Consider the following 16,020-nt stretch of genomic DNA (forward strand, 5'->3'; position numbering starts at 1 on the left):
GAAAACAGTGGTCTGGGAGGTGGCACAGTGATAGAGCTTTGGACTCTCAAGCATGAGGTCCTGAGTTCGATCCCCAACAGCACATGTGCCAGAGTGATGTGTGGTTCTTTCTCTCTCCTCCTATATTTCTCAGAAATAAATAATATCTTTAAATAATAATAATTTAAAAAAAAGAAACAGAAAACAGGGTGGAGGTACAACATAATGGTTATACAAAGAGACTTTCATGCCTGAGGTACTCAAGTCCCAGGGTCAACCGCCCACACCACCATAGGCCAGAGCTGAGTAGTGCTCTGGTTAAAATTAAAATAATTAAAACTGTAAAAAAAAAAAAAGAAACAGAAAACAAGAAAAATGTCCAACATTGTGAAAATCAAACAAAGAATTTAAATGATTCATGCATAAAGAAGTCAAGTGAAATGTTCACTTCAAAAACAGCAAAATATGTGAGATCAAGGTGAAGGAGAACTGAGACATTTTGAACACTTAGATGCAAGCAGTACAAAAGGGGAAAGGTTTTTTTTTTTTTTTTTTTTAGGTAAATACCAGGAAAAGAAGATAAACCCAAAACAAGAAGGAAAGAAAAGAGAGAGGTAGGGAGGAAATAACACAGATAAAAGTAGAAGTCACTGATATTGAAAAACAGAAAATTTCAGGAAAAATGAATGAAGCAAAAGCACGTTTCTCAAAAAGACTATAACAACTGATGAATTTAGCAAGACTGACAAAGATGATAAAAAAAAAAAAAAAGAGAAGACAAAAATTAGGATCAAACCTGGGGAGGTCCTCAAGACCCTGTAGCCATTAATGGGACAGAAAGGGAATATTACAGACATTACAGTTACAAGTTTTACAGGTCAGAAGAAATGGATTAGTGCCTAGAAAGTAGCAAGCTACCAAAAACCAAACCAGGATGAAATAAACAACTTAAATAACTGCATAATTATATATAAAAATATGTATCATTTAAAAAGTTTGAGATGATGAGCGGGGGTGACAGCATAATGGTTCTACAAAAGACTTTCATGCCTGATGCTCTGAGGTCCCAGGTTCAATCCCTTGCACTACCAAAAGTCCCATTTATAATCACGCTAAGGAAATGATATAGCCATGTATGAAACTCTTGAAATGTGTAAGAACTGCATCATAAAGGTAATAAAATGTTAGGCAAAAAACAACTGAAGACCTAAATAAGTCAAGGAACCTAGTATACTCACTCACATGTAAGGAAGCTCAACAAAATGTTAATTCTTCCCAGACTGATAGGTAGCTTTAATGTAACTCCTATCCAAATCCCAGCAAGTGTTTGCTAGATATAGGTGAGCTTATTCTAAAAGCTGAAACGGAAAGCCACATGACCTACAAAAGCTAAAGAAATCTTAAAGTGGGGGGGGCAGAGGGTGGGTAGCACAGTGGGTTACGCGCACATGACACAAAGCGCAAGGTCCGGAGCAAGGATCCCGGTTCGAGTCCCCGGCTCCCCACCTGCAGAGGAGTCGCTTCACAGGCAGTGAAGCAGATCTGCAGGTGTCTGTCTTTCTCTCCCCCTCTCTGTCTTAGCCTCCTCTCTCCATTTCTCTCTGTCCTATCCAACAACGACAATATCAATAACAACAATAATAACTACAACAGTAAAAACAACAAGGACAACAAAAGGGAATAAATAAACAAACATTTTTTTAAAAAAGGGCTTACCTCAGAGCTGTAATCAAGACAGAATGATATTGGACAAGGATTAATACACAAATAGATGGGATAACAGAACCCAGAAACAGAGCTCCACAAATATGCTGATATTTCCAGCAAAGGCAAATCAAGGAAGGGCAGACTTTCCAGCCTAAAATCCCACAACTTATAGAAACAATAACTCAAAATAGACCATGTGCTTAAGTGTAAAATAATTCGACAAAACTTGAAGAAGATAACTTTTAGAATGTAAAGCCAGACAAAGAGTTCTTAGATTTGCTACCAAAGTGAAACCATAAACAGAGACACAGATCCATGACCTTATCAAAGCCAAAATCATATGCTCTGTGAAAGACCCTATTAGGGAGTCGGGTGGTAGCACACATGGTGCAAAGCACAAGGATCGGTATAAGGATCCCGGCTCCCCACCTGGAGGGGAGTCACTTCACAAGAGGTGAAACAGGTCTGCAGGTCTGCAGGTGTCTATCTTTCTCTCCCCCTCTCTGTCTTCCCCTCCTCTCTCTATTTCTCTCTGTCCTATCCAACAACAACGATGACATCAATAATAATGATGACTACAACAATAAAACAACAAGGGCAACAAAAGGGAATAAATATTTTTTTAAAAAAAAAGAAAGACCCTACTAATTGGATGATGGAAAAGACATGTTACTCTTTACAAGCTGGAAGAAAATATTTTAGATATATCCAATAAAAGATTTTAACCCAGAATATACACTTTTTAAACTCACCAGAAATAAGCAATCCAATTAGAAAATGAACAATAGATATAAACAGGCATGCCACTAAAATAAGCACAAAAGAGGATGCTCAGCTTTCTTTGCAAATTTGAATGACAATGCGACACATATACATTTGTTAGGATAGTTAAAATGAAGTATAGTAATGATATCAAATGCTGCTGATGGTAGGGAAAAACAAAATTACTCATGCATTGCTGCTGAGAATGTAAACTACTCTGGAAAAGAGTACAGTGGTTTCTTACAAAAATTAACAAACAATTCTGTAATTATACTATGGGGCCTTCATCTTAGGAAAATAAACACACAAACACGAATACGAACGCGGATGGCAGATTTATACATTTGTACTAGATGAAAACTGGAAAGAATCTAAATGTACTTCAACAGGTTACCTCTACACAATGGAATACAACTCAGCAAAAAAAAGGGAAAAAACTGTATTTGGTCATATCTGAAAAGGTTATATTCTCCCAGGGGTCTGTGGCATGGAAGGGAGCCACTGGTGAAAAGCAGACAGGTAGAAAATAAAAGAAAAGGGAGTTGAGCGGTAGTGCAGCGGGTTAAGCACAGGTGGCACAAAGCACAGGACCCGCACAAGGATCCCGGTTCAAGCACCCGGCTCCTCACCTGCAGGGGAGCCGCTTCACAGGTGGTGAAGCAGGTCTGCAGGTGTCTGTCTTTCTCTCTCCCTCTCTGTCTCCCCTGCCTCTTTCCATTTCTCTCTGTCCTATCCAATGACGACATCAATAACAACAACAATAATAACTAAAACAATAAAACAACAAGGGCAACAAAAGGGAATAAATAAATAAATATTTTAAAAAATAGAAAAGGGAGGGGAGGGGAGGGGAGGGGAGGGGAGGGGAGGGGAGGGGAGGGGAGGGAAGCAGCAGAGGCCCAGTGGTGGCACATATGTCGGAGAGCACATGTTACAATGCACAAAGACCCAGGCTCAAACTCCCGGTCCACCTGCAGGGGAAAGCTTTGCAAGTGGTAAAGCAGTGCTGCAGGTGTCTCGGTTTCTCTCCCTCTCTGTCACCCCCTCTTCTCTCTATTACTGGCTGTCTCTATCCAATAAAGATAATTAAAAAAAAAAAGGAGGGTGGTCTGGGAGGTGGCGTAGTGACTAAGGCAATAGACTCTCAAGCATGAGGTCCTGAGTTCGATCCCCAGCAGCACATGTACCAAAGTGATGGCTGGTTCTTTCTCTCCTATCTTTGTCATGAATAAATAAATAAATTCCAAAAAAAAAAAAAAAAGGATGAGGAGCAGCTAAATTTTTTGCACACTTGACAACACTGGGTATATCTGTCTGTATATGTATGTGTGTGTGTGTGTGTGTGTGTGTATATATATATATATATATATATGTTCCTCCAATACTAAAACCTCCTGTAATGTCATCACCATAATTCCATTTCTAAAGACCTGGCTCTAGTATATTTAGCCTAGATTAAGATGTACCAATGAATTCAAAAGACTAGGAAGGAACTGTGTACTTACTTAGTCACAGCTCTCAGAGGTTATTAGGTTTATAAATAAAGAAAAATATAGAATATATGATGAACCAGGTCAACATAGCATGCAATACAGCTGAACATGACAGGATTTGTGAAATGTCAAGGAAATTAGTATTTCTCTTTGTATAAAGTTGTTTATGTAGCTTTCTGGCAAGAACAAAGAACTAAACTCAACATTTTCACTGATCATCAAAGATGATCTTTTTAAAAGAATTTGAATGATCATACATATATAGTAAATGCTAAAGACTCCAGCAAAATACTATTAGAAACATCAATAAAATTCAGTAAAGTAGCAGGATACAAAACCAATACACATAGGTCTGTGGCATTTCTTTTTTTTAAAAAAATATTTATTTATTCCCTTTTGTTGCCCTTGTTGTTGTACCCTTGTTGTGGTTATTGTTGTTGTTAATGTCGTTCGTTGTTGGATAGGACAGAGAGAAATGGAGAGAGTAGGGGAAGACAGAGATGGGGAGAGAAAGATAGACACTTGCAGACCTGCTTCACCACTTGTGAAGCGACTCCCCTGTAGGTGGGGAGCCGGGGGCTTGAACTGGGATCCTTACGCCGGTCCTTGCACTTAGCGCCACGTGCGCTTAACCCTCTGCGCTACCGCCCGACTCCCGGTCTGTGGCATTTCTATACACATGATGATTCAGAGGAAAGGGTAATGAAGGAAGCAACTCCATGTATAATTAAACACAAAGAGATATATAACACCCAGGACTCTAACAAAGGATGTGAACAACCTTTACAATGAAAACTGTAGAAGAACATGAAAGAAATAGAAGGAAAGAAAGAAATGTCCCTTGTTGATGGATTACAAGATTATTACTGAAATGGCCATCCCACCCATAGCAATCTATAGATTTAATGGAGTCCCTATCAAAATCACAATGAAATTTTTCATGGAAATTGAACAATTCAAAAATTCATGTAGAATCATGAACAAAGCAATGCTGAGAAAAAGGAAAAAGGAGGGTATTTTTTTAAATTTTCCCCAATTTCAGTTTATATTACAAGGCAACAGGTATTTTTAAAAAATGGTATTTGGGAGTCAGGCGGTAGCCCAGTGGGTTAAGCACACATGGCGCAAAGCGCAAGGACCGGCGTAAGGATCCCGGTTCGAGCCCCCGGCTCCCCACCTGCAGGGGAGTCGCTTCACAAGTGGTGAAGCAGGTCTGCAGGTGTCTGTCTTTCTCTCCCCCTCTGTCTTCCCCTCCTCTCTCCATTTCTCTCTGTCCTAACCATCAACAATGACAACAACAACAGCAATAATAACTACAACAATAAAAAACAACAAGGGCAACAAAAGAGAAAATAAATAAATAAATATAAATTTTTTTTAAAAAAGAAAAAAAAGTTTAAAAAAAAAAGATCCCAGTTCAAGCCCCGGCTCCCCACCTGCAGGGGGAGTCGCTTCACAGGCAGTGAAGCAGGTCTGCAAGTGTCTATCTTTCTCTCTCCCCTCTGTCCTCCCCTCCTCTCTCCATTTCTCTCTGTCCTATCCAACAACGACAACATCAATAACAACAACAATAACTACAACAATAAAACAACAAGGGCAACAAAAGGGAAAAAATATTTTAAAAAAAATTTTAAATGGTATTCAAACGAAAATAGGCATTAAGACCAAAAGAACAGAACTGAGAACCCAGAAATAAAACCATGCATATAGAAACACCTGATATATGACAAAGGAACCAAAACCAGTCAGTGGAGAAAAGAAAGCTTCTTCAACAGTGTTGGGGAAACTGGTCAACCATATACAGAAAAATGAAACTAGACCGTCACTTAACACCATACACCAAAAGTAATTCAAAATGGATTAACAACTTAGATGTAAGACCTGGAATTACACAATATATAGGAGAAAACAGGTGAAACACTTCAGAACCTTAACGTCAAAGATATATTTGGAACCTCAACCCCATGGGCAAAGGAAACTAAAACAAGAATAAACAAATGGGAATACAGCAGATTAAAGAGGAACTGGAGAAAATATTTGCACCTCATACATCTGACAAGGGATTGGTATCAAAAATTTGTCTCCTTGTGGGCCAGTCTAGGACTCTGCCCTCACTGCAGAGCAGCAATGGCAGGGACTGCCCCACTCCCTGAAGGGAGGCTGGGTCAACCTCTGGCACTCAAGGAAGGCTGGTCCTGAAATGAGTGCAGCCTAGAATGTTCCCAGCTGTGACCATGGACTGAGAGCTCAGACTGACAGGGTTGAAAAGGTTACGCAGGCTCTTATGCTAAATATGAATATATGTGGGCCATAGATCAGATCGATGGGGTTTACAGTTAATGGTATTTACATACTTTCCTCATCCTTGGGAGCCACTCTTTGCCCTAATCCAGCTTTCTAGCCCTATTCTAAATCTAAACTCTGACACCATCTTCCCAGATAATATATATATGCTTCCAGGGTTATCGCTGGGGCTCAGTGCCTGCACTAGAAATCCACTGTTCCTGGAGGCCATTTTCCCCATTTTTGTTGCCCTTGTTGTAGTTGTTATTGCTGTTGGATAGGACAGAGAGAAATGGAAAGAGGAAGGGAAGACAGAGAGGGGGAGAGAAAGATAGACACCTGCATTCTTGCTTCACAGCTTCTGAAGTGACCCCCCCCCCCCCGCAGATGGGGAGCTGGAGGCTCGAACTGGGATTCTTATGCCGGTCTCTGCACTTCGCACCATGTGCTCTTAACTCACTGTGCTCCCCTTCAGACAATATTTAGTCCACTTGCATGTTAGCTATCAGGCTCAGGCAAAAAATCACTAAAGAAGAGAAAACACTTAAGCAGAACCTGGACTGGAGTTGGTGTACTGCACCAAAGTAGAAGACTGGGGGTGGGGTGGGGTGGAGGGGAGTACAGGTCCTGGAACAGGATGACAGAGGACCTAGTGGGGGTTGTACTGTTATGTGGAAAACTTGAGAAATGTTATGCATGTACAAACTACTGTATTTACTGTCAAATGTAAGACATTAATCCCCCAATAAAGAAATTTAAAAAGGAAAAAGAAAGAAAGAGAGAAAGGAAGGAAGGGAGGGAGGGAGGGAGGGAGGGAGGAAGGAAGGAAGGAAGGAAGGAAGGAAGGAAGGAAGGAAGGAAGGAAGGAAGGAAGGGAGAAGGGTCAGTGAGACAGCACACTGGTTCGGGGAAAAAAAAATTACTAAAGCCATGGGTCCCTTGGAACATACCTGAAATAGACTTCCTAGTTTCTTTCCCACCCAAAGACCCCTAATTGCATTTCTATTCCTACCTTTGGGTTCCCTTTTATTAAACACTTTGTCCTGCTTTATATCTTACCAACTTTTAGCTACCAAGTTGCAGACACTATGGTTCCACCCTGACTCACCAATGTGTCCTGGAACCTCACCTCTCCAGAGCCCTACCCCACTAGAGAAAGATAGAAATAGACTGGGAGTATGGATCGACCTGCCAACGTCCATGTCCAGTGGAGAAACAATTACAGAAGCCAGACCTTCCACCTTCTACACCCTATAAAGAATTTTGGTCCATACTCCCAGAGGGATAAAAATAGAGAAGTTTCCAATGGAAGGCATGGGACACAGAACTCTGGTGGTAGGGACTATAGGAAATCATACTCCTGTTATCTTATAATCTTGTCAGTCATTATTACATCACTAATAAAATATTTAACATATTTATAAAGAAGTCATAGTTAAAAAAAACAATAAAAATGGGAGAAATATCTGAATAGATAAGTTTCTTTAAGAAGATATACAGTGACTGGGTCATGGCACAACTGGCTGAACACACACATTCCAGTGCACAAGAGCCCAGGTTCAAGATACGGGTTCCTGCTTGCAGGGAAAGCTTCATAAGTGTTGAAATAGTGCTGCAGAAGTCTCTCTTCCTTTTTATCTTCCTCTTCCCTCTCAATTTCTCTGTCTCTAGCTTAAATAAATAAATAAATAAATAAATATAAGAAGCATATTTTGAAAGGGAGGAGGGAGGGAGAGAGGGAGGGCAAAGAATACAGATGGCCCAAAGAAAAAAATGTTCCACATCACGTACCACTAGAGAAATGTGAATTACAACCACACTGAAATGTCACCTCACACCTGTGAAATTGACCCACATCAATACAGCAGGAAATGTCAAGAGTTGGTGAGGAAGTAGAGGAAAAGGAACTCTCGTTACACAGGGGGTAGGACTGCAAGCTGGTGCAGTCCCTATGGAAAACATTATGAAGAGTCAAATAAATAAAAACATGGATTGGAAAGAATATATGCACCCTCATTTCATAGCTGTAGTATTCATAATAGCAAGGTATGAAAGGAATCTAAATGTCCATTGACAGATGACTAGCTAAAGAAGCTATGGATATATATTCAATGGAATACTACTCTGCAATTTAAAAAAGGTCTTTTAGGGGCCAGGCGGTCATACACCTGGTTAAGTGCATAAGGACCCAGGTTCAAGCCCTTGGTCCCCACCTGCCGGGGGAAAAGCTTCATGAGTGGTGAAGCAGAGCTGCAGGTGTCTCTCTGTATCTTTCCCTCTCTATCTCCCCCGCCCCTCTCAACTTCTCTCTGTCTCTGTCCAATAACAAATAAATAAATAAAATAAAAAATTTAAAAAGGTCTTGTAGCTTTTGGATCAAAATAGTTGTTACTGGAGGTGATTATGTTTAGTTTAGAAATAAGTAAGGGGATGAAACACACTGGACTGTTCACTAATATGTGGAATCTATTGGGCTATTGGAAAAGTAGGGACTTTTTTCCTATGTTTTTCTATGCAAAAATGTGTCATGACTTTTCCAAAAACCCAAAAGATAATTAAAGCATATAATCTTGGGGAAGAAAGTGACAAAACTGTCATATTTTCCGCATTCCATAATGACCCTGGATCCATACTCTCAGAGAGATAAAGAATAGGAAAGCTTCCAGTGGTGTGGCGGTGGGATACGGAATTCTAGTGGTGGGAAATATGTGGAATTTTACCCCTCTTGTCCTATAGTTTTGTTGAAATTTTCTATTTTTTATTTTATAAATAAATTTAAAAATTTTAAATTAACAAAAGAAATCACCTGTCAGACTTTGTGAGAACTATGGTGGTGGGGGGGAGGGGCGCGGGACACTGGTGGTCAGTGTAGTATGAAACTATACCCCAAACTATATCCCTGAAATCTTAAGATGGTGAAATATATTAATAAAATAAAGGTATCTGAAAAACGGTTAGATTTCTCTAACAATTGAATTCTGAACAAATTAGTTACATGGGGCATATGCAGCCTTCTTTCAACCTCTCCTGTTTTCCAAATAAAATTTAGTATAAACATCAAAGATGCTGGTCACCCTGAAAAAACAGACTGCCAAAACCACAGAATACAAGATCAGAAGTCATGTCTTCAAAGCAAGGTTTATTAAGAAGGGGAAAGCAGAGAGCAGTCAGTTTCTGCAAAATTCAGAGAAAAACATTTACTAGTCCGGCTTAGCATTTAAGTTTCTCACATTAGCTTATGTCAGCTGTAGCTCTAAAGTTCCATTATTCAAGTATTAATTATTGCATTTCAGAGACAGGAACTCTTTCTACAAAAGAGAAAAGATAATGAATAATATTATCCTAACAAAATATGTGAGGAAAAACAATCACATTTTCTAAAGGGGTAAAAGCCCTTTTTTTCACACTGGCACTTATGTGACATACACGTCATATTGGCGCCCCCGCAGGACACAATCCATGAGAAAGGCTCAAATTTGAACACTGTGTGCACCTTACTTAAAAATCTACACTCATAAGTTTATAACTGCATCTGTTTATACCAACATAGAGCAGATATCTTATCGCCTAGCACAATTATAATTTTAGAATGCAAGTTCTTTGAGTCAACCGTTTGAAACACCCAACAGTTAAGCTCTCCCCCACCCATAACCCATCTTCCAATTCCAGAACTGTAGTTGTCTAAGGTCTGTGTCTGCTAAGCTTGGTGACTGAGGTTGTTGAGTACCACCTCCACTAAAACTTTCGACCACAGGTTCCTTTTCTTTACCATTTGGACAGAGTTAGGGTGCTTTCCTGCCCATGTCTAGACTCCTAGGTCACTTGGTGGTGTGACTTCTAACTCCTGCAGAGCAGCTGCTAGCTACAACTGCTAGTGCCCAGTGGCTAAGCTTATTAGAATCTGGCTTGTCATTTGGGAAATCGAAAGGCTGTGCATGTGAGTTAGAGGTGGCACTTGCTGCCTGGCCCACTGGATTTTGCTACATGCCTCAGCTGGCTTTACCCACTTCCTTGATTGCTGGAACTGCAGAAGGAAGAACTGTTTCTGTCACTAGGAATGAGCCGGTCCCTGGAAGAAGACCAGGGGGAGAGAGATTTGCCTATGGAGGAGCCACCAGTGTTAGCACTGGAACTAGAATGGCTTTGCACATTTCTTTTTTGGGGGGAATAGCAGAGAGAAGGACTGTTTCTGTCTACAGAAACCAGCCTCTCCCTGGAGGGCATCAGGATGGAGACAGACTCAGCTGAGTTGAGGCCATGAGAGCCAGCATTAAAACGAATGCTTGGTCCACTTCCTTGGTTATTGAAAGTGGGAATGAAATTACTATTTCTGTCTCCAGGAACCAGCCTGTCCCTGCAAGCGATGGCAGGGATGGAGAGAGAGTCAGTTGAGGAGAAACCCTCGTTCAGCAGACCTGCTGTGTCTTGGTAAGCACCACTCTGCTGACCGTTCGGATGGTTCTTTATGTGCTTGAAAAGGACATAGCAGAGCTCCATGATGTTCAAGGCAAGAGACACCAAGGACACGCCCAGCATGAAGCGGATAAAGATGCTCTTCTCTGTGGGGCGTGAGATGAAGCAGTCCACCTGGTGCGGGCAGGGATCTTGGTTGCAAGTATAAACCGCGTTCAGGCTGAAGCCGTACATGTACCACTGGAGGAGCAGGAAGACGACCTCGAGGAGTGCCTTGAAGAAGATGCAGATGGTGTAGACGCGCAGCAGGTTCCCCCGCACCTGCACTTGGCCGTGGCCGAGCTGCTCACCTTCCAGCGCATGCGGCCGCTGCTCCGCACCCAGGCCACTCGTCTCGGACACTCTGAGCTGCTCCTGCTGCTTCTCTTCCTTCCGCTTCACATAGAACACGTGCACCAGGTACAGGAGAGTGGGGACAGACACGAATATGATCTGCAAGACCCAGAAGCGCACGTGCGAGATCGGGAAGGACCTGTCGTAGCAGGAGTTTTCACAGCCCGGCTGCCGCGTGTTGCAATGGAAGGCTGACTGCTCGTCAGCCCAGACCGACTCCACCGCGGTCCCCAGCAACAGGATGCGGAAAATGAACAGGACTGAGATCCACACCTTCCCTCCGGCCATGGAGTAGGCTTGCACCTGGTCGAGGAGCTCGGTGAGGGGGCGCCAGTCACCCATGTTGCTTGCACGCAGTCCCTTTGCTTAAAGGAAGGGCAGTAGATCAAGCAAGTGCACTCCTTGGAGGGTGAAGTAAAATGAAAAGGTTAAGTGCAAGCACTCAAGATACCTGGAATGTGAAAGTCCGCTACCCCCTGCTACCTTCCTCACTCCTTCCCCTCCTAAGGAAGGCAATGCTGATAGCTGGTACAAGTGTGTGTGAGCCTTTTCAATCATGGTGAGTAAATACATTTTGTTTTGTTTTTTGTTTTTAACCAGAGCACTGGTCAGGCTTCAAGTGGTGCAGGGGGTTTGAACCCTTGGTGCCTCAGGCATACTATCTTCCCAACCCCAAGTAAATACTTTTACTTTTGAATAACAAACAAGGATGTGTGTGCATGGTAATAATGGGACAAGTTACTTGAACAGGGGAGGAAGACAGCCACACTGAAAGGTGGCCTGCGATTCCAGAGTAAAGGTGTCTCCCAAGAGAAAGACTCAAGCCAGAAACTGACTTAGAAACCCACACACACGCCTGTTCTGACTGATTCTTCTCAAGTAGCAGGACCACTGTCTCCCAAATTGACAATGATGTTTATTCAGTGCCCATTAGGTGCCAGCTACGGCACTGGGTGCCAGATCCTGTGGGTGAGCTAAGCAGAATTCCTATACTGCTAGAGCTCCCGATCAACTGCGGCAATCAGATCATTAAAAAGTACAGTATTTACCTAAATCAAAGATACAACCTAGCAGTAAAGCTGACTGTTGTCTTACCATTCAGAGAGTGAGCAAGGCATACAGTATGAGATAACATCCCAATTTCAGAAGTGAGGGGAGGTATATTTTAGGATCAATGAGAAAGGCTAAATGAGCAAAGGAATGTATAAGAGCAAATTTAAGTTAAGTCCTAAGAGGGAATAAATAGGCAGTGGCAGAGATAAAGGAGCGGAACAGCCAGGACCAGATGGATAGGCTCAACCAGGCAGAGACTGGGGAAACTCTTGGGTGTGAGGGACACAGGATGTGCAAAGAAGTGAAGGCAGAAAAACTGGCTGCACCCAGGGAGCTCACAGGGAGCTCACAGGGAGGCAGTCTGCACAGTCACCGGGCGGGCGGCAGGTAGAAGCAGGGCAGCATGACAGCCGTGCTGGAGGAGGCAGAGTCCAGCCACGGGACACATTACTCACGGTTGTGCAGGGGCTCTAGGGATGGAGCAGTACAAGGATATGGGTTCTATGTCCTGTGTGCTCTGGGGTGACAAAAGGTGATGGCAAGTAAGTGCCAGGCACCACAGGGCTGGCCTTGAGCATCTCTAGAGAGAGGGGCAAGTGCTCAATCCTGGTAGAGTGGGGGAATGAAGGAACATTCTGTGGGGATGGAGGACCTGCCATTCCCGCTGAAGGAAGGCCTGCTGCTCCCTCCCCTGGCAAAAGGGTTCTCAGTTTCAATATTTATATACTGACTGTGGACCATCATCTTCACCTGCAATACAGTTCAGGGGAATGTTTTTATTCAGACTAAAATACTGATATAGGAGGCTATGCTCATTCCTATACATCTTCTTTTTTTAAAAAATATTTATTTAATTATTCCCTTTTGCTGTTTTATTGTTGTTACTGATGTCATTGTTGTTGGGTAGGACAGAGAGAAATGGAGAGAAGAGAGGAAGACAGAGAGGGGGAGAAAAAGATAGACACCTGCAGACCTGCTTCACCGCCTGTGAAGTGACTCCCCTGCAGGTGGGGAGCCGGGAACTCGAACCAGGATCCTTACACTGGTCCTTGTGCTTTGTGCCACGTGTGCTTAACCCACTGCGCTACCACCCCATATGTTTTCTTCTATGACAGTCATGAGTATATCAAGCCCGACCTTCCTTCCTTCGCCTCTGTCTCTCTTCTTTGTTTCCTTAAATTTCAGGAGGACTAACAGTAACAATACCTACTGATCTATTGAGGCTGGGTAACAACTGGAGGGGGCATAAAACATAACTGCAACTATTCAAGATCCAATTTCCTTTTTTATTTTTTAAGTCGGGGCCAGGCGGTTAGGCACACACATTACAATGTGCAAGGACCTGGGTTCAAGCCCCTGGTCCCCACCTGCAGGGGAAAAGCTTCACAAGTGGTGAAGCAGGGTTGTAGGAGTCTCTCTGTCTCTCTCCCTCTCTATCTCCTCCTCCCCTCTCAATTTCTCCCTGTCTCTATCCAATAATAAATGAGTAAATAAATGGAATTTTTTTTAAGTCCGGAAGTCAAAGACTATGGGGAGATTTCTGCCTCTGATTTAGAGCAAACCAAACAAAAATGGCTCTTACCTGATAATGGATTGCTGCTAATTGACTACTACATGGCAACATTATTTTTAGCAATATTCTTTCAAAACAGTACCAGCTCATCATTTTAAAAACAAGTTTTGGGGGGCCAGGTGATGGCACACCCAGTCGAGTACACACATTAACATGTGCAAGGACCTAGGTTTGAGCCCCTGTCCCTCACCCTCAGGGAAATGTTTCATGAGCAGTGAAGCAGGTCTGCAGGTGTCTTTCTCTAACCTTCCTGGCTCCAATTCTCTTTGTTCTATCAAATAAAACAGAGAATGGGGGGAGGGGAAAAGGAAAAAGAAATAATGGCCGCCAGGATCAGTAGATTCATAGTACTGGCACCAGCATTAACCCTGATTAATGGCAATTAAAAAAAAAAAAGAAAGAAAAAGAGAGAAAAGAAAAAAAGGTTTTACGCTACTGAAGAAATGACTTAACTGGGAGAACACTGGGATCCCATGCCTGAGGTTCTTGGTTCAATTCCCAACACCACATGTGTCAGAGTGTGCTCTGCCTTCTCTCTCTCCTCTGTCTCATGTGAAACTCTCCCATATGTAATCATTAAAATGGATCTTTTAAAAAATTCCATTTAGTATAGTAAGAGGATATTCTTAACATTAATATTTTCATTCTCCCTCTTCAGAATAAAAATCTCAAGTCCCCAAAGACAGATTTTAAACAATGAGGGTAACCAAAAGAGAAAACTCTTTCTTCAAATAACATGATATGAAGTTGCCAACTAATAAGCAGTCTTAAATATCACACAGCTAATTTTGCTCTATAATTTAATAGCTGTTCCTCGCAGTAGATTCAGTGAGAAAAAAACCCCAAAACTTTGAACCTTAAAGGATTGAGGTTAATGTGATTTATAATGACTCTACCATCCAAGGACGATTAGAAATGTTTTCTAAGAATAATAACTGCAGTCTCCCAAAATGCAGTTTTTAAGCAAATAATCAAATTACAAGACTTAAAAGTATACAGAGTATTCTCCCAGCTGCTTAAATAATACATTTTAGCCAAATTGTTCTCTATCACACAGATTTTGAAAGTAATCCTATTAAGCTAAAGTCACCAAGATCTATTGCTTATAATTAATACATTTTTCAAGGTTAATTGAAAATAAACCATTGGAAGCATAAGCATTAGACATTTATTCTCATTAGTCTTTCAAATCTAAACAGAGCTTAGGCTCCAGAGATTTCAAAGTGCCTTAGAAAATTGAGTTCCTTCTTCAAAATCAAGTGGGTTAAAATAATAAGAGAAGGTTAAAGACAATAATATCGCAAAACTACTTTAGCACGATTTATAGAAGATAAACTGTGCTGTGGGAAGAAAAGGAAAATTGAAAATGATAGCTAGCTTAGTGTAAACTTATTAGCAACTTTTAAAGTGCTGTGAAGTTCTTTTCAAGATTTTGCTCTAAAAAAAAGTTCTTACTTAGCACTTAGAAAATATAGCAATCTGAAACTCAAAGTATGAAAATAACCGAGAATGAGTCATTGCAGCCTAGCAAATGGCTCATGGGAGAGTTAATAGCCTCTTCCTGAACATTATTTTTAAACTGGACAAGAGATTTCTAAGTTTCAAACATAAATGTAAGGCTTCAGCTTTTTCAGTTCCAGCATGTCAAGTGCCTGGACATCATTACTTGGACACACTTAAATCAATAACTTCTCTTGGTCTTATCAGAATGGAGAGGATGGATAGGACAAACTCAACTTCTGAAATTGGGAGAGAAAAGTAACACCCAAGAGGATCACACCCAAGATGAGCTTACCTGGAGCAGCAAGCTCCACTTCAGTGACTGATCTCGACAAAGGTCTGCCAGCAAGAATTCCTGGGGCGGCTGAGTCTTCAGAGGGCCTCCCAGCACTCCTGGCTTTATCTCTAAGGAGCCTCACCAGATCCAGGGAAGGTCCCAGCCCCTTCCGTCCCCCCCCCTACTTTCCCCCATTACAGATAAGAGAAAAGTAACAAGGTTTAAATCCAGCATTGATGAAGAGCCAATGAAAATCTCCTCTTTGGGGGGAAAATAGAAAAGTAACAGTTTCACAATAAGCTCTGAATGTCCTTCTTGACTATGGGAAATTTACCACAACTTTCTGTGTCCTTGGGGGAAAAGAAAAAGAATTCTCTCTAGTCTTTTTATTCTACCTAAAAGGAATGGGGGGGGGGAGAGAAGAGAGGGTTTCACAAAGTAAAAAATATTTCTGAAAGCTGGAGCCTAGGCCCCCAGCTTCACCAGAAGATTGAGACTGAGTCCTACAATTATAGAATCCTTCTGTTCTCCACACTCCAGCACCATGCCCCCAGGCACCAGTACAATAATGGTGATGTACATATTGA

General features: G+C 41.8%; 2 protein-coding genes across 5 annotated transcripts in view; both read right to left on the reverse strand.

The window, feature by feature from the left end:
* The window catches only part of CDKL5 (cyclin dependent kinase like 5), a 211,206-nt gene that overhangs the window by 99,619 nt on the left and 95,567 nt on the right, over positions 1-16,020 (reverse strand). The gene's annotated exons all lie outside the window — the stretch shown is intronic.
* On the reverse strand, positions 9,557-15,534 carry LOC132535791 (gap junction alpha-6 protein-like). The gene is made up of 2 exons (XM_060182955.1): positions 15,452-15,534; positions 9,557-11,395 (listed from the first exon to the last, which is right to left on the reverse strand). The coding sequence occupies exon 2, from the start codon at positions 11,370-11,372 to the stop codon at positions 10,224-10,226; it is 1,149 nt and encodes a 382-aa protein (XP_060038938.1). The 5' UTR covers positions 11,373-11,395; positions 15,452-15,534; the 3' UTR covers positions 9,557-10,223.

This window comes from Erinaceus europaeus, chromosome X (assembly GCF_950295315.1).
Source record: "Erinaceus europaeus chromosome X, mEriEur2.1, whole genome shotgun sequence".
NCBI lineage: Eukaryota > Metazoa > Chordata > Mammalia > Eulipotyphla > Erinaceidae > Erinaceus > Erinaceus europaeus.